The following is an 18,404-nucleotide window of genomic DNA, read 5'->3' on the forward strand; positions in this document are numbered from 1 at the left end:
CACAGAGAGCTAAATAACACAGAGAAACATATTCATACAGTTTCAAAAATGTTAAAATGCTCACATGGATAAACAATCTTCCTGCGGTGTGTATGTGTGCTTGAGTGTGTGAGTGAGAGAGTATGTGAGAGTGTATGTTTCTTTGTCACTGAACTTAATGCGAAATAATGCAATAATGCTCACCAGGAGCGAGAGGCGGATGGATCCAGGAGGACCGAGCCATCCGCAAGCGTACTGGAGACCAAAGACAACTTATCTCAGCGACATCTGCACTTACAGCTAATGAGTCCCAGAGGTGAAAGGCAGCTTTGGAGTCTTCTCTCACCCCCATTCTCTGCGACCTGCTGGAGCGGGGGGGCTAGGAGGAGGAGTTGGCCGTCCGACTGCGGTCTGGAGTGTGGGGCCTCCCTGCTGCTGCGGAGTCGGGGCGGTCTGCCTCCCCCCACCGCAAGGAAAAGGGTAATACCACCTGGGTCTGGGTGCAGTTCCCCCCTCCAGGGGCAAGGGTACCTAGACCCGGTTTGTAGAGTACGCTTGGGGAGTGTGATCGTGTGTACAACGTCTCTTTATGTCTGTCTCCACGTTGGTTGAGTGTGGAGTAAGTGCATATGAGAGCATGAGGGTGGGAATGGATGTTTGTATCTGTGTGTGCCTGTATTTCTGTGTCTATATGTCAGGTTGGGTGTCAGGCGCCACCTCTCTGGGGACATCTTAGGCCCTCCAAGGTTTGGAGGCCTATCTCCCCCTACCACCATTTCCCCTGCCAGTGGCGGACTCCCTCAGACATCGGTGCGTTGGTGGTTCTTTGTGTCCGGGGATGGGCGTCTGGGTACACACCGGCTCACTCCTTGGCGGCCGCTTATCGGGGCCTGGAGCCTGGGGCTCGCTCGGGCCACTTCGGAGGTGGGGTGCCCCCGGCCTCTCGGCCTGGGGCTTGGTCACTCAGGCACGGCTGGCTGCCGGCGGAGCTCAAGGGCGCGTCACTGCAACTCCCCCTGGCTTCTGCTCCGCGGCTGCTGAGTGAGCCCTTATCTGGGACTCTCCTCAGCTCTTACTGGGACAGTGGCGCAGCTGCCCCTCTGTTGGTCTTCCTTGGTCTCTTGTGTTCTGGGGGCCTCCAGAGGCCTCCAGAGTTGAGATCAAAACTCCAGACATCCAGATGTCTGGAGTTTTGATCTCCTCCATACCTGCTTCATGCCCTGGAGGACGGGGCTGTGGCCCCCCCACACCCTCTAGCAGATCATTACATGAAGGAACCTTTAAAAAAAAAAAAAACAAGCGTGTCCATGCTCACAGGTGTACACACGGGTGATCACACCCACAAACTACACCCTTTTTGGCTCCTACCTCAAAGCACACTGTGTTCTGTTGATCTTATGTGCTGCACAATAATGTTTAATATTTAGTATTTACTGTCATATTCCCATATATCATTGTGATGTTGTTTACTCTATTACTCTTGTTCTCTTCTGCTTGTTTTCTTTTTTTCTTTCTCAGCAGGTGATCCAGGTGATCGATATATGCATTTTTTTTCTCTGCTCATTCTGTTGGTTTTTGTCTTTTGCCCTTCTCCCCCGTCCCTCTTCTCAGCTGTTTCTCTTTCCCTCTTTCTTTCTCCCCTTCTTTCCCCCAGTCCAGTCTGTCCCGTATTCAGCAAGTGAAAATAAAATAAACAATAAAAGGTGAATCAAATGGACCATTACGGCAAGGCTGGGATGGTCAGTTTGGTAAAGTAAATCCGTTGGGCATCTTTCTTTGCCTTTAGACAACAATTCTGATGCAAAAGAGCCAAACGGGACAGGCAAAAAAATAAAAAATAATAATAATAATTCATAATGACATTAGCCGGTCCTACTGCCCGGCATCAAAAGTGTTGTGATGGATTATACTTTCATCTGTCTTTGCCCAACATATTGCTGCATGTTTGTATTTATTGCTGTTTGCTAAAAATAAAAAACTGGATGTTAAAAGAAAAAAAAAGAGTTAATAGATTTCTCACTGATACGGTGAAGTTAGAGGCTGCATGAAGTGAGCGACAACCTGTTAAAAAAACAATAATGACTATGTGCTATGTGTGAACTGGGTGTAGGATCAAAGTCAAAGTCAAAGTCAACTTTATTGTCAATTCTGCCACATGTACAGGACATACAGAGAATAGAAACTTCGTTACTCTCAATCCCTAGATAAAATAGAAAATGAACATTTAAATATAAGAGTGATTAAAAATGCAAGTAAAATATTTTAAAGTAAAAAAAATTAAATAATATAATACAATTTTACATATAACAAGAAAGCTATACAATATACAATATAAGGGTAAATGACATTGAGTGCAAACCAGGCAGAGTAGTAGTAGTAGTGCAAATAGGATGCGATTGTCACTGCAACTTCCCCTTTGAAGACAAACTTGTCATATTGCAGATTTTCTGACTGCAGTCTCTCTCTTATTGTTAAATCATGAACACTGACTGTAACTGACACGCGTGAGGCCTGCAGTTCTGTAGATGCTGTTCTGGATCCTTTTGTGACCTCCTGGATGAGTCCTTGATCCACTCTTGCAGTAACGGTAAGTCAGTCATTCATTGGAAGGTTCACCACTAAGTTTTCTCCATTTGTGAAAAAAAATATCTCTTATAATGGTTTACCAGAGTCCCAAAACCTTAGAAATGTCAACGGACCAACTCAGGGGTGTCCAACTCCGGGCCTCAAGGGCCAGCGTCCTCCAGGTTTTAGATCAAAGTTTATTACCAGCCCCAACCAGACTGAGGCCACAGCAGTATAACAAAGGGAGGATTCAGGGTCACCTGATCCAGACCTAAATACATGCTTTATCAAAATGCTCCAGTGCGGAGAAGTCAGTGTGCGAGAAATATGCTCTCTCTTTGTAACCCTGTCAGTACTCTTGATGTGGCATTTTGGTTCAGTTGAAGGCTTTTCCTGCTAAAAATAAATTACAGTAGTCCAGCTTAGAAGTAATAAATGCATGAACCAGTTTTTCAGCGTCACTCTGAGACACGATCTTTGTCATTTTTGAGATATTGGAAGACAGCAGTCCTAAAAATCATAGAAATATGATATTTGACCAGATGCTTACTCTGGGTGTCATTACTGTGGCTTCCCGTAACACTGTGAGGAATATTGAAGTGGTTTTTTTTGACCAGGGTATGTCCTGGTCGAAAGGATATGTAGGACTGAGTACAAAAACTGAATTCAGAAGAAAAAATGTGAAATCATCCAGGTCTCGAAGTTAAAATAAAAACTATTTTATTGTTAGTTCTACCGACTTTTCTCCTAAACCTTTCTAACCTATAATTTCATGTGAGCATAATGGTGAAATGATAATCTTTTTCTGCCACTAGCTTTTTTTGTCTTCTCAAGAAAATTTGGTCAAACATTTTCCAGCAACTCGACCACAAAAGAGTCAGTCAGAGATGGAGTCCACCCTGATAATGACGTGGATCAACACCTGTGTCTGCCTTCCTTTGACTATCCTGATCATCTGTTGTGTATGTTGCATGGTATGTAAAAAATTTACATTTATGTGCTTGTGTATCCATCAGCCTGAGATCTGAATATTTATTAAATTATTTAAAAAATAGAGCTGCTGTTCAACTAACGGAAGAGGGGAAGTGTAAAAAAGTGATTGTTAAAATTAGATTGTTAGTTTCACATAAATTTAAAGGTCTGACTTAAAAAGTTATTCCAGTTATAGTCTTACTTCCTCTAACTGTAAAAGTATCTTGTTTATTACTTGCAGTTAGAGGGTGAGGGAAAGCAGCGAGAGGTAACGAGAGCGTAGAGAGATAATGACAAGATATAAACTGTGCGAGGAAAAAAAGGTACTGACATGCCACAGTGACATAAATAACACGAGGAGTTACTGATGGGTCGGTCGCGAACGAAATGGCTCTTAGAACCGGCTCTTTGCCGTGGTTTTTTTTTTCTTTCTTTCTCTCACCCTCTCTCTCGCACTTTTTTTCCGTTTCACTCTGCACGCGAGCCTTGTGCTTTACGCTGGGCAGAGGGGGGAGGGGCGGTAGTTACACAGTAGCACAGGAACAGAGCCAGAGAGAGAGAAAGAGAGGCAGGGACAACAACATTAGAAAGGTATAGTAATCATCCACAACTATTTTCAGTTGCAGATGATAAAGGATTCAGAAAGTTTATTCATGCAGGTCCATATGACAGAGAATATGCATCTTTTTTTTTGTTTTCATATTTTAATTGTGTTGTTTCACTTTAAATTTGTAAAAGGAAAAAGCTGAAAATTTAAATAGTTAAAAGTTGAAATGTGACTAGTTGATTTTTGTATTATATGATTTATTTATTACATTTTATGTCGAGTGAATAAATAAAAGTATATTTACAGTGGCCCCCAGACACAAAGCACATAAAAACTCCAAAACACGTACAAAAGACAACAGAAGTGCTCCAGAATGCTAGGGGGCAGTGTTGAGCTTTGCCTAATGGCTACACAAGCCAGCAAGTACCAACGACCGGATTTGGTGTGTGGTAGTAACAGGTATATATGAATGATTGTGTATAAATACACAAACAATACACATATGCTTTCATGCTTTCAATTGAGTAATTTAAGTGATCTAGGTACCTCTGTTTTGGAAGTTCAGTTCATGCTAGAAATGTGTTTTGTCTCTAGGGGCCACTGCATATATTTATATATAAACATATAGAAATAAAACCACTTTTTTTTTACATTAGTAATTCCTTTTGTGCATAATTTTATATTATTGTTAATAATAAATTAATGAAAGCAACAAAACAACCTGAAGAGCCGGTTCGGAGCCGAAAGAGCCGGCTCTTTGTAGTGAGCTGAACTGAAAGAGCCGGCTCTTTGTAGTGAGCTGAACTGAAAGAGCCGGTTCTCTAAAAAGAGCCGGAAATCCCATCACTACGAGGAGTGAAAAGATGTGAAATGACAATGCTCAGTGCATTATGGGAAGTCCCTTTGAAGGTGGAACCTAGCAACTAAAATAAAGTATAGTGCAGGGTCACCTGATCCAGCTGTAGCCTAACTGTAACCTGACCACTTAAAGACAAAGCAACAAGGTGATGTATACCAGTTTTTAAATTGTGTTGATAGGCCAGTAAAACCAGAGTCATAAACAATATATACGTTGCGTTTTTTCCTCAATAGTTTCGTCACGTTTCCTGTCTAAAGACAGCGCAGCGAGTACTCTCTGCTTATGAGCAAAGAACAAAATAGGGGAAGTTTTAGGAGAGAGAGAGAGAGAGAGAGAGAGAGAGAGAAAGACAGCAGAAAAAGAGAGAGAGACAGTTTTGAGATGTGAGAGATTTGTGACGTTTAGCGTGTTTGGAGTGTGTAGTTAATGTGTTGTCTTGTGTAGTTAGTGTGTGGTGTTGTGGATAGTTTTGTGTTGTGTGTCAGAACAATGAGGTGACTGCTGTCTCCAGGTAGAAACAGCAGTGATACACCTGCTGCTGTCAGACCTGCAGGTATCAGGCTGCGATGTTCTCCTTTATAGTGGACAGAAATAATGTTTTTGGAGTGGCACAAATAATTTGTGGCATCTTATTGAATGCAAACAGCTGATTGTTCTGTAAATAGTTTGAAATGGTTATTTAAAAAAATCAAGGTAAAAGGTAAATGGATGCAAATAAATTTGTTGTTTGCAAAACTTGTGCATATGATTTTAAAATTGACCATTTTTATTTGTATTTAAAGTTATGAAATATGATCATTAAACATGTTTGTGGTTGTTACAGTAAAAAAACAACTTTTTCTACTCTGATTTTATGTTTTTTGTCTGATTTTAGATCAATTGTGTTAATACAGTGTGTCAAAATGAAAACATAAACCTTTTTTTAAAGTAACGCAATAGTTACTTTTCAAGTAATTAATTACTTTTAGAATATTGTAACTTAGTTACTAACTCTACTTTTTGAAGAAGTAACTAGTAACTATAATTAATTACTTTTTCAAAGTAACTTGCCCAACACTGTCATTGAGGCAGATGTTTTTAATTTTAGCAATACTGCAGAGGAAGCGAGGCAGTCTTCAGTGCAGAATATACTCTGTGAAGCTTTCATGTTAATAAAACTGTTTGATCACTCGCATAACAGCATTCTATCCCTCTACAGCACAACACAGCTAGCATAGCCACTCATTGGCTGTAGAGGTACAGGTTCACTTTATTTATTTTTTTAATTTGTCGCTCATCGTAGAGGAAGGAAGGTTTTCTTTAGTAAGACAAGAAAGCAGGCTGACTCAGTGTTACACCCACTGTTCCTGTTTCCTGTCTCTTATGTCACTGATATTTCTAATTACTGAGAACAGACTTCGCTGTCCACACTACAGTCTCCAGAAAACCTGGTATATAAGTAGATTCATTTTGAAAGTAGACATGCTACTGCATTAATGTGAATTCATTGAATATTTCCTGCAGGTGCAACGGTGTCAGGCCCCTTTCATCTATTACACAAACCTCCTCGTCTCCAATCTACTCCAGCTCTGCATAACAATGGCATTCATGAAAGAACCTCATAACCAGGTTTTTGAGACCATTCTCTACTGTGGTGTGATGGCCAGTCTTTACTTCAAGTGTTGCATTGCTCTGGAAAGGTACCTATCTGTCTTTTAGTGTGTGTGTACTTGCATGTGTTTAAACATTATGTTGTACAGTGAAGCATCTTTATAATCAGTGATCTATTATTCTGTACTGTGATCATGAGCGTCTCTGTCTGTTTTGCGTTGCAGGTATTGTTTCATCGCCTGTCCGTGGTTAGACTGGCTCAGACAAACTAAGGCTTCTGTGCTGGTCTGTGTTCTGGTCTGGGTCTTTTGTATTGTCAGTGTCCCTCTGGGTGTAGTGTTGCAAGAATTTGTACGGTTCATTATTTATGCCCTCCTCCCCACTCCTCTCTTCATCTTCTCTTTAGCTGGGACCATCAAAGCTCTGCCTGCTGCCCCTTCAGTGCCCACTGAGGAAAAACGAAGAATCATTGGAATGTTGGTTGTTTTGCTGCTTAACTACTTTTTCATGCTTCCCACAATCATCATTCATAATTTAATAAACTCAAGCTTGATTGACCCCACACAGATCCATGTTATGTTTGTAATCTCCTTTTTGCTCAGTCCATTTGTGGACTTGATTCTGTTTGTTTTCATGTGGAAAGGACCCATTGACAGACTGCTGGCACTTCTGTGCTGCTGTAATAGAGACAACACTGCAGCAGATGAAGCAGGAGGTGGTCAGTGTGAATGATTATAGGACAGACTGACGTGGTGAGTGAATAGTCAGAGACAAAGGGGGAGTGAAAAATTGCAGCCAAATAGTGTCAGAAATGCAGAGAAACTGGTTGATCGGTTCTTTTCCCAGTGAGAACTTGAGTCTCTACAGTGCAATATTCTTTGCGGCTTGAAATTAAAGGGCAAAATTTCTTCCAGAATCATTTCTCTTCATATTTTTTCCAGATGTTTCTGACTTAACAGAGATTAAACAATGGTACCTATAGTTCTGTAATATCTTACAAAAAGTAATGGAAATGTATCCAATAACGTTTATTCTTGTTTTCTCTTAAGATGTTATGTATTTGTCTGTTTACATTTTATGAATTAAACTGATTTTTGGTTGGATTTTGTTCTGTTATTAATGCTGTTGTGCTGCTCTTTCCAGGATGTTGAGAATCATTCTCCAGGTTAGAACAAAGTGGCACCATTTGACTCTTGTAGAGGATTTACATTTTTAAACATTTGTACATTCACATTTATCGTGGTTTTGCACTGGAGAGTTTAAATCTCTCAGTGCCAAATATTCCATATAAGACTGTAAAAATGTTTTTTTTTTTCCTCTAGATGGCGCCATGGGTCAGAATGTGTCTCTATTACTTAAATAAAATTAAGTTTCAGTACAAATGTTTCATCAATAAAAATAACGTACTTAGAAGAACATATTTTGGTTTAGCTGGAGAGGTTCCAAGATTTGATTTGGCAGATTTCTGCACCTGATGTCTTTCTTCTTCTGTTTATTATTATTATTATTGCTGCAATTGTTGTTATTATACATGTAAAAGTATCTTTAAGTTTAAAACAAACAAACAAACAAATGGAATCCAGTTTTGTAGTTGTTCTTTGGCATCTATTTGGCCCGAAATATACTTGGTTGGTTTCAAGAAAATACTGTAGTTTGAGTTATAATAGGTTAAAATGAACCTCTATATATATATATGGACTATATAGACTACGTGAAGTACCCTCTAACGTCTGCTAGATGACGCTAATGCAGCACCAAACTCAAGCCCATAGCACAAGTTACCATCAAGTGTGGGATCTACCAAGGAGATGCTCTGTCCCCACTGCTGTTCTGCATAGGCCTGAACCCCCTCAGTGAGATCATTGACAAGACTGGCTACGGATACCGACTATGAAATGGAGCAGTTGTCAGCCACCTCCTGTACATGGATGACATCAAGCTGTATGCCAAGAGTGAACGAGACATTGATTCACTGATCCACACTACCAGGATACACAGCAATGATATTGTAATGTCGTTCGGACTGGAGAAATGTAACAAAGAGAGGGAAGGTAGTCAGAACTGAGGGGACTGAACTACCAGAAGGCAACATTACAGACACAGAGCACAGTTACAAGTACCTGGGGATCCCACAGGCAAATGGGAACCATGAAGAGGCTGCTAGGAAAGCTGCAACCACCAAGTACCTGCAGAGGGTCAGGCAAGTCCGGAGGAGTCAGCTGAACGGTAAGAACAAGATCCGGGCCATCAACACCTACGCCCTGCCTGTGATCAGGTACCCTGCTGGGGTAATAGGCTGGCCAAAGGACGAGATAGAAGCCACTGACATAAAGACAAGAAAGCTCCTTACCATGCATGGAGGGTTTCACCTCAAGGCCAGCACCATGAGGCTGGACGCTAAGCGGAAGGAAGGAGGCCGGGGACTGGTGAGTGTCAGCACCACAGTCCAGGATGAGACAACGAACATCCATGAATACATCAGAAAGATGGCCCCAACTGACAGCGTGCTCAGTGAATACCTCAGGCAGCAGAAACCCAAGAAAGAGGAGGGAGACGAGGAACCATCATGGACGGTCTTTTTTTTTTAGTTCTTTGTGTGGTAATCTATTAGTTTTCTATTATTTAGTATTAGGTTATTCTTGGTATTTGCTGATGTAATATTTGCAATGCATTTTAAGGATTTAGTTGTGAGTCAGGCATTTGTGTGTTCTAAAAAACTCCCCAAACAAAAGCCATTGCTGCATTAATAACTCTGTTTTCTTACATGCATAGAGAGAGAGATCCTGTTAAGAGTGACTGCAGGGGTTCATTTACTAGAAGGGCAAATTGAAATTATTAGTTTTTAAACTCAAGTGAATTGGGGTGCAAACTAAAAATAAAAAACTGTCTTTTCACTGTAAATCTTAAAAATTACCCTGCAAGTGTGACTGCATGCGGGTGGTGGGCGGGGTTTCACGATTTGCAACTTCCCCGTTCAAGACAATGTGAAGGCAACTAGAAGCATGGAAATATAAAACTGGCTCTACTCTAAAAATCACTACTCTTGTTTGTATTTGACTCTGAGTGGAGTATGGAGTGTTTAAAGTTGGCAACGACGACGTCTCTGTTCAAGACAGACGGGGACAGATATCATGTTTCAGAGTTTGATGACTGAGACCGTTGGAACATTCCTGAGGCAAGTAAGGGCAATGTTTACACTTATCACACTGCTTCTGAAGAACAGCATAGTCACAAGAAAACTGGCATTTAGTAATAAAGTATTATGAGATAGACTACTATGCTCTTTTCTTTTGTGCTTGCAGGGTGCTTTTGTATAAATGCAGAGAACAGAAATGTGTGTACTGGTAACTGTTATTGGCTGTACTTGATTATACTCAGATTACTTGATAAAAACTTGATCAGAGAAAATCAAATATTTCGTTTTCACTAGTTTAATACATGCTGACTGTGAATTCCAGTGAATGGGGGTTGGTACACAGCAAAATCTCCAGTGTTAAATTAACACTGGAGAGTGTCTATATGGGTCCACACCTCTGAGTGTTAAATACAACACTGTTGAGTGTTAAATTAACACTTTTGACAGTGTTATATGTTTAAAAGTAACTTAGTCAGTTTTGAAGATTAACAATGGCTAACGCTGAGCAGTGCTGATTTTCTAACACTGGAAAATAAATCAAAATGTTAGAAATATTCCAGTGTTAGAAAATCAGCACTGCTCAGTGTTAGCCATTGTTAATCTTCAAAACTGACTAAGTTACTTTTAAACATATAACACTGTCAAAAGTGTTAATTTAACACTCAACAGTGTTGTATTTAACACTCAGAGGTGTGGACCCATATAGACACTCTCCAATGTTAATTTAACACTGGAGATTTTGCTGTGTATTTTTAAAGTTGACTACCACAACTTCCTCCTTCAGTTTTCACCAGCATTATCTGCATTATATTTCATGTGTGGGCGGTCTCGAGGCAAGTGAAGGCAACACTTGCAATTAGTCACATGTTCTTTTGTGTTTGAAGTGTGCTTATCTATGAATGTTGTGAATGTAAATATCTGTACTGGTACTGCACTAACTGCACTTGTTTAAGATCATATTACTTGACAGAACACTGATTTATTTTCACATATTTGCTTCAAAGTAGCAGTAAATATGTGTATGAACCTGATGAATACAATATAATAACACAGCCGTCTATATTATTTGTTACCAGTTTTCTACATGTACTTTTTATTGAATTTTTTCATCACTGTAACTACATGGAATCTCCCTTTTCCACCGACAGGTCTTTCTTTGAAGAAAAGGTGAACAGTGCATCTTTTACCAGAGCTCCATCCCTGAATGGCAGATAGAGATGGGGCCCATCCATGTGATGATGTGGATCAATATTGGTGTCTGCCTTCCTTTGACCATACTGGTCATCTGCTGTTTGTGTTGTGTGGTATGTAGATAATCACTAAATATTGTGCATTTTATGTCTGTCAGTATAGGAACAAAAAGAAGAGTTTTCAAAACAAATATAATTAAAATAAGAAATATGTTTCCGTTAGGAGAAAAAATGGATGGAAATAATTTTGAACTGATTCCAGCAATCTTAATGTGTAATTTAAAAAACTGTGATAGACAGTTTAATACAAAATATTGTCCAGCAAGCTATTTTTTTCATGGTCCAAAGCCTGATCCTTTTAGCTGATGCCAGGAGACCAAAATGTCTCTATACTGTCCACCTGTGCACTGAACGTCCTTTTCCTTCTTGCGGTCACGTGCACAGATGCCGGTATAGATGCTTATTCAGTACTTAAACATTGAACTAGCATTATAGCACTATTAGTTTTTGTTAAATAAAAATTAAAATGGTGTAATATGTTGTGCACTGTTGTTCAGCTGTAAGACCTGCAAGACCTGATCAGAGGAATATAAACCTTGTTTTTACCCCGACTGTGCTATACTAGTTAGGGATAATTGAACATTTCACTGCGACACTAACATGGGCAGTATCGGACATATAGACTGGATGGGTCCAGCACACCATTGAATCCTATCGAGATCTTTAAAATTACTTCTGTGGTTTATTGGGAAACGTGAACACCGATTATCCTGAATGGGTACCTGTCACACTGGATGGGGCTGTGCTTAGGCTTCTAAGGGTTATTCCTTTATGAGTCCTGACATAATATAATCAGCTGCATCTGTTATAGTTTACACGTTACAGTATACCCAGAAAAGCTTTCACACTTACATGCAGCTGTGACCTTAAAAAGTAGGTCATTTGGGGTCAAGTGACAAAGAAGTGAAAAATGAATCATTATAAAAAAGAGAAAATTGACCCCTAGGGTGTGGTTAAGTGTAATGATCGTAATTTCATGTTTGTTAGAGTTTATACTGAACAGTAAGTCCAGGTTAATGTGCAGGTTTGCAGTGAATTACTATGTTGGTGCAGGCAAGACTGTGATATTCATGGTGACTGGTTAGGTGCTGTGTGTGTGTGTGTGTGTGTGTGTGTGTGTGTGTGTGTGTGTGTGTGTGTGTGTGTGTCACAAAGCATGATTATGAGAGAGATGGGGGTGGGTGGGAGTGATGGGAGATGTTTCAGGGTTGTTCCTTCATTATTTTAGGGTCACTGAGGCAAATTGAGAGTCTTGAGATTTGGTGCTATATAAATAAAGCTTCCTGTGTATGAGTGTATGTAACATCTGAAGGGATTTTAGAGTTCACATTGAATAATCTCAGTAAGAGGATTAATCATTACTCACCCAATGTGGATTTAAGAATTTGAATGATAATTTTTCTCTACTCATTTTTGCTTTGTTGGATTGAAGTCTGAAAGGAGCTGGAGGACTTAATGAGTCACTGCTCCCTCATTTGGACTTCATTGGGTGCAGTCTGCAGCAGAGGCGGAGCCAGACATTTGAAACACCCGGGGCTTAGCCCTGAAGGGTAGTATGCATGTGGATTTTTTTTTCTTTTTTCTTTTTTTGGGGGAGGGGGGGGGGGGGGTGTAGAAATGACTGAAAGATTAATTGGCTCTGTTTTGAGTTTTGTTCAAAAAAGAATGACTTCATATAGGGAAAAAAAGATATCACATATACAGGACACCTTAAACTAGTTTTTTAATTAAGCAGCAAGGCAGAACAAGGTCAGGGCTGCATCAAGACACGAGGACTAAACCCCAATTCAACCAGACCCAGAACTGATCCGGAATTAAAACAGGACTACAACAGTTCAAAATCAGGACTACTTAGGATTTAACCAAGACAGAACCAGAATCAGAACTAGATGATAGCACTAAAAATCATCATAGACCTGCACTACACTTATTTTTTAATTCTACCAAAGTCCACTATTTAGATTGAGAAAAGTTTATATAATTATTTAGCCTTGTTGTGCAAACAAGCCTGCATAACTTAATAAATATAGAATTTGAAAAATAACAAACCTAAAAAGAAACACTAGGTACGAGATACATGAGTACCTATGATACGGTGATACTTTTGGTAAACAACCATTTGACTAACATGTGTGTCTCACCTGCTCTTGTTCATCTGTTCTGTCCTCATTCTCCATCTCCCTCTCTCTCCCTCCCTCTCTGTTCCTCTCTCTCCCTCTTTGTGCTGACAATCATCAAATATACAGTTGAAACCAGATATTTACAAACTCTTCAGATAAAAACACAAACACTTTTTTAATTGTAACATCAAATCAGACTAAATGTTTATTTTTTTAGATTGATAAATATAAAAACATATTTGTTAACTTTAAGAGTAAAGAGAGAAACTATCTGTATTTCTTAATTGCAAATGGCACCAAATTGTATTCAAACTGAGCCACACTTATGGAGCTCCACAATTCTTTTTCTGGTGTTTTGGTTGACATCTCTTGATTTTCCCATGTCAAAGAAACAGGCTCTGTGTTTTGCCTTATATGCATCCACAGCTGTGCCACCAGTTTACTCACATGGACTCTACTAACCTATCAGAAGCTTCTTCAGCTCAGAATGGAATCATCTGGTTTTCTTATTAATTAACAAACTTAGTGTATATGTACTCTTAAATTTGATGAAAGTGATAAAAAAAATAGAAGCTCTGTCTCTCTTTATTCTGACATTTAACTAATTCAAAAGATATTTCAATATTTATCTAAAACAAAAGTTTACTCTAAATTGATGTTGTACAGTAAAAATGTTTTATGTTTTCTCCCTAAAGTGTATGTAAATATCTGGTTACAAATGTGAATATCCTGCTGTGTACTGAAATCCCTCTTGTTTTGCATAGAAATATACTGAACAACATACAAAGCATAATATATAAAATAACATTTACCTGAGTTTTTTCTTTGAAAGAAGCCTCGAATGTCCATTCTTATATTTCAGTACATAACTGAAACCGATTTAGTCGGGGAGGGTAAGAACTGAAAATATGAAATAAACACACGTAAGCTAAGACTCTATTAAAAAAAAAAAAAAGCATTTGTTCGGCTTTTCATTTCGCCATTTGTTGATTCACTTGAAGAGCAAGTAACGTAATATTGGTCAAGTGATCAGTTTGATATCAATCTTTCGTGATTCACCGTCATTTGTACGGTATGAATGGTTTGCTTTGGTACCTGGTCAAACTTAAGCTCTCCTTAGTATGGCTGGCTCCGTTACTCCAACAGCGCACTCACAGGCACAAGAGCACCTGGCTGCAGCCCCGCCCCCTCGCTCAGTTGCTTAGTGCCTGAGCTCGGATCATACCAATATCAGGGGGGATTCACGCACAGTCGTAAATTCCCACTGTGTGCATTATGTGCTTCGAATATTGTGTGTACTTTTTGTTTTATACAGTTGTCAGCCAGGCATCTAACTATGAAAAAATTACACTCCAAAAGACCCCGGGCTTCTGACAAAACAACCCGGGCTTAAGCCCAGTAAGCCACCCCCACGCTCCGCCCCTGGTCTGCAGAGGGCTGTCTGTGACCATGAGCACTGGCCACTAAGTGGCAGTGTTTCATCAGAAGTTAGTGCAGTTAACATCTGGACGTAGGCAACTGAAGCTGCCTGCATTGCTTGTTTGGGTCTATCTCTTGGAATTGGAAACTCAAACCATTTTGGAAAACTGCTCCAGACTTACTACAAAGGAGTAACTGCTGATCCACAACACTGAGTGTACAACCACTGCCCACACACTGCCTGCTGTACCACAACTTACACTATGTTTCCACATCTGTCAAATTTTAACCCCCACTGATGGCAACGGCCACTTTTCTAATAGAAATCTGCTAAAAAAAACTTTATGGGGTAACGATGGTAAGGCAAAAAAAAAAAAAATCATGATAAAAAATAGTTATGAATAATTACGAATAAAACAACAGGGAAAAATAAGAGGAGACGGTTGCAGCACAGTGTGGGGGATTATTGTAAGAGAGTGAATCTGAATGATGTGTTTTACTTTCTAAAACTATGGTTGTTTAGCATGTAGTTAAAACCCTGCTGCTAAGTGGCGCACTGGTGACCTGTGGGTAGTTAACAGATTAAAATGAATAGAGATGGCATGAAAATATTACATCTGTTAGTTTGTACATTAATCAGTGTTCCTGTAACTTCTCTGTTCACATCAAACCGTTGTGTGAATTAAAATGTAAAAGTTAAATAATGCTGACAAAGTGCCTGCACGATTTCAAAGTTAGCCTTTCTTTCATCCAGTAGAAGATGCACAACACCTGGGTCTCATAGCTTAATCAGAATGTTTCACTAAAGGAGTAAACGTTAATATACTTCACAGTGAAAATATTTGGAAGTGAGGTACTCTCTAACATATAATACACATCCCATCAGATAACAAGTGCAACATTGTAATACCGCACATGACAAAACATTGTCTGTTTAATCTGACCTCATAGATTGCTCTATGATGGAGTTGAACACATCTTGTTATTATTTCATATTCTGACTAATAATTGTATGTCCTGCAGGTGCGACGGGATCAGGTCCCTGTCATCTATTACACAAACCTCCTGATCTCCAATCTAATCCAGATGTGCACTATCATCATTATCGTGGCAAAACCAGATGATCATGAAACCTACATGATGTCTTTTGTTATTTACTATTTCGGTGTCCAGGCCAGTCTTTACTTCAAGTTGTGCATTGCTCTGGAAAGGTACCTGTCTAACTTTCAGTGTGTGTACTTGCATGTGCTTGAGTACTATATTGTACTGTGAATCATCCATATTTTTAGAAATAATATATTCTCTACTGTGAAAATTAAGTTATCTGTCTGTCTTGTGTTGCAGGTGTTTTTTCATCACCCGCCCACTGACGGACTTTATGAGGCAAACCAGGAGTTCTGTGCTGGTCTGCATTCTGGTCTGGGCCCTTTGTGTTGTCAGTGTACCTGTGGCCATAGTCTTGCGTTATTTTCTACGAGTCCTTATTTTGATCCTAGTCCCTGCCTTTCTGTTCATCATCTGTTTTGCTGCGACCCTCAAAGCCCTGCGTGCTGCCTCCACAGTGAGCACCGAGGAAAAGCGAAGAATTGTAGGAACTTTGGTTCTGTTGCAGCTTAGTTACTTTCTGATGATCCTACCTGCAATTACTGAGTTAACTTTTGAATTTCACCCACATGACACTGTCAGAGATGTTGTTTTTATCTTGTTTCTACTCAGTCCTTTTATGGACCTGATTTTGTTTTTTCTCATGCAGAAAATGCCCACTGACAAGCGGCTGGCTGGTTTGTGCTGCTGCAGTAGGTGTAGCAGCAGCTCATCATTGTGAGGAAAAAGCAAACGGCTGTTGTACTACAGATTTAAGCAGCAAAAACTATTTTATTTTATATGCTCGAATATACAGAAAATAGGTTTAAATGTTAAACAAATTTCTTCCAGTCAGAGAATGTTGCATATAATTTAATTTTTGCTTGATGCATAAAGTTAAAAGATTAAAAATAATAAAACTAGTTTTAAAAAGAGACTTTTTCATTTGATTACATTTTATATGATGGATTATGCAGAGAAACTAGAATTGGTCTGAAAAATCTATTGCTTTATCACCTATTCAGGTTGTAAATCATGTTTTTAAAAAGTAACTAAGTAACTAATTACTTTTGAAAATAAGTAATCAGTAAAGTAACAGGATTACTTTTTGGGGGAAGTAATCAGTAGTTAGTTACTGATTACTTTTTTCAAGTACCTTGACCAACACTGGTCTTGTGTTGCCATCTGCAACACTTGACCACTGATGGACTTTATGAGGTAAACCAGGAGTTCTGTGCTGGTCTGAGTCTGAGTTAATGTTTTCACCCACATGACACTGTCAGAGATGTTGTTTTTATCTTGTTTCTATTCAGTCCTTTTATTACGGAGCCCCGCAGGGGACATGGGAGAAAAAAAAAATTAAGACGGACTTTTGTGAGATCTCGCAAAGGTTTTAGCCACATTCTTCGGAGGCTACCAGCTTGAAGCCGACCGGGAGGTCGAGGCACGATGTGCCGGGAAAGCGGTGTTCCTCCCGGCTGTAGTAGGTCTCGACCTCCCGTTAGCTTCAAGCTAGTGGGTGTCAGATCTCCGAAAACGTCGGTGCACTTTTGCAAATATGTGATGTCTTGTAAACCGAGCAGGTATCTGACGTTTACACAACTACATTCACGCCTCAAAATATCTTAAAAGTGTATTTTGTGACCCAGAAAGAGTAATATTACAACTAAGTAGCTGCCGCCATTGTTGGAATTCAACTTTTGCGGGGTCTCGCAAAAGTTTTGCGAGATCCCGAGTTTGTTTTGCGAGATCTCGCAAAAGTTTTGCGAGATCTCGCAAAAGTCCATCTTATTTTTTTTTCTCCCATGTCCCCTGCGGGGCTCCATATTTTATGGACTTGATTTTTTTTTTTTTGCAGAAAATGCTCAGTGACAAGCCGCTGGCTGGTTTGTGCTGCTGCAGTATGTTGCAGCAGGCCATCAGTGTGAGGAAAAAGCAAACGGCTGTTGTAGCTTTAAGCAGTACTGTGACAATAAATCTGCATCTCCATGTGAATGTATTCATTTCAGAATTTTATTTTATAATTTTTAGTTCTATAGTGTTAGTTGCATTTTATTTACTATATAGAGAAATCTTTTACATTACAATGTTCACTGCAGTTTAAAATTATAAGGCAAACTTACATCCATCTACAGAAGCTTTTGTCTCTGCTTTTTCCTCAGCCGTTCCTAATGTCTAGACTAATTTCTTCCTGGTTAAATAAAGAAAATAATATAAGGCACTATTTTTTCCATAAATTCTTTTGTTATTTTGTGTTTTGCTTTATGATGTCATGTACCATCTATGGTCTGAATTGCTGTTAGTAATGCTGCTGTGTTTTTTCCAGGAGGACTCATGAATCAGATCACGGTGGTATTTCACTAAACTCCACAATGAGAAATAAACATTTAAGCATTTCAAAATTCATAACGATAATGGTTTAAATTTGAGGATACTATTTAATGCTCTCGGACTTTTAAGCTCAGACGTTTTTAAAATATATTTGACCACTAGATGGTGCTCCCAATAGAGGATGCTTTAATGTTAGTTTACCTCCACTTTTTTTTAGATTTGAAGAATCATAGAAAATAGACCAGTGTAAGTGCTCTTGGCAATAGCTTTGTATACATTTATGATGTTATATTTTTCTTCTAAATCCAATCTGGAAGCTGGATGGCTGCACTGAAAACTGAAGGCTCTGCCTGCCATTCTACTTTCAAATACTCCAACCACAAGTAAAACATGCTGATAATAATGAATTACAGTAGTCCAGCCTAATAAATGCATAAACGCATAAATGGCTTTATAGAGACTTTCTTTTCAGAGGAGCTACAGTATCCAGAGTCATACGTAGTGAAGATTTGCTATGCTTTTACTTAAACTTAACCACTTGTGTCAGTAAATC

At 39.3% G+C, this 18,404-nt stretch overlaps 1 protein-coding gene and 1 long non-coding RNA gene across 4 annotated transcripts in view; one reads left to right on the forward strand and one right to left on the reverse strand.

The window, feature by feature from the left end:
* LOC309720126 (uncharacterized protein) overlaps positions 1-14,450 on the reverse strand; it is a 30,935-nt gene extending 16,485 nt beyond the window's left edge. For both annotated transcript variants that reach the window (XM_082556715.1, XM_082556717.1), the window contains exons 1-3: positions 14,114-14,450; positions 13,831-13,918; positions 13,040-13,122 (exon numbers count right to left, since the gene is read on the reverse strand). In XM_082556715.1, coding sequence (XP_082412841.1) covers positions 13,040-13,122; positions 13,831-13,867 — 120 coding nt within the window. In that variant the 5' untranslated portion in view covers positions 13,868-13,918; positions 14,114-14,450. The remainder of the gene's footprint in view (positions 1-13,039; positions 13,123-13,830; positions 13,919-14,113) is intronic.
* On the forward strand, positions 9,484-17,515 carry LOC309720130. 2 transcript variants are annotated; one of them, XR_014280422.1, is made up of 4 exons: positions 9,484-9,691; positions 10,797-10,952; positions 15,461-15,648; positions 15,782-17,515. It is a non-coding gene; the product is annotated as an uncharacterized lncRNA (long non-coding RNA). The 2 variants fall into 2 exon arrangements; XR_014280423.1 differs by having other exon boundaries at positions 9,484-9,687.
* The last annotated feature ends 889 nt before the right edge of the window (positions 17,516-18,404 follow it).

The sequence above is a fragment of the Aulonocara stuartgranti genome (assembly GCF_965226115.1).
Source record: "Aulonocara stuartgranti genome assembly, chromosome: 13".
Taxonomy (NCBI): domain Eukaryota; kingdom Metazoa; phylum Chordata; class Actinopteri; order Cichliformes; family Cichlidae; genus Aulonocara; species Aulonocara stuartgranti.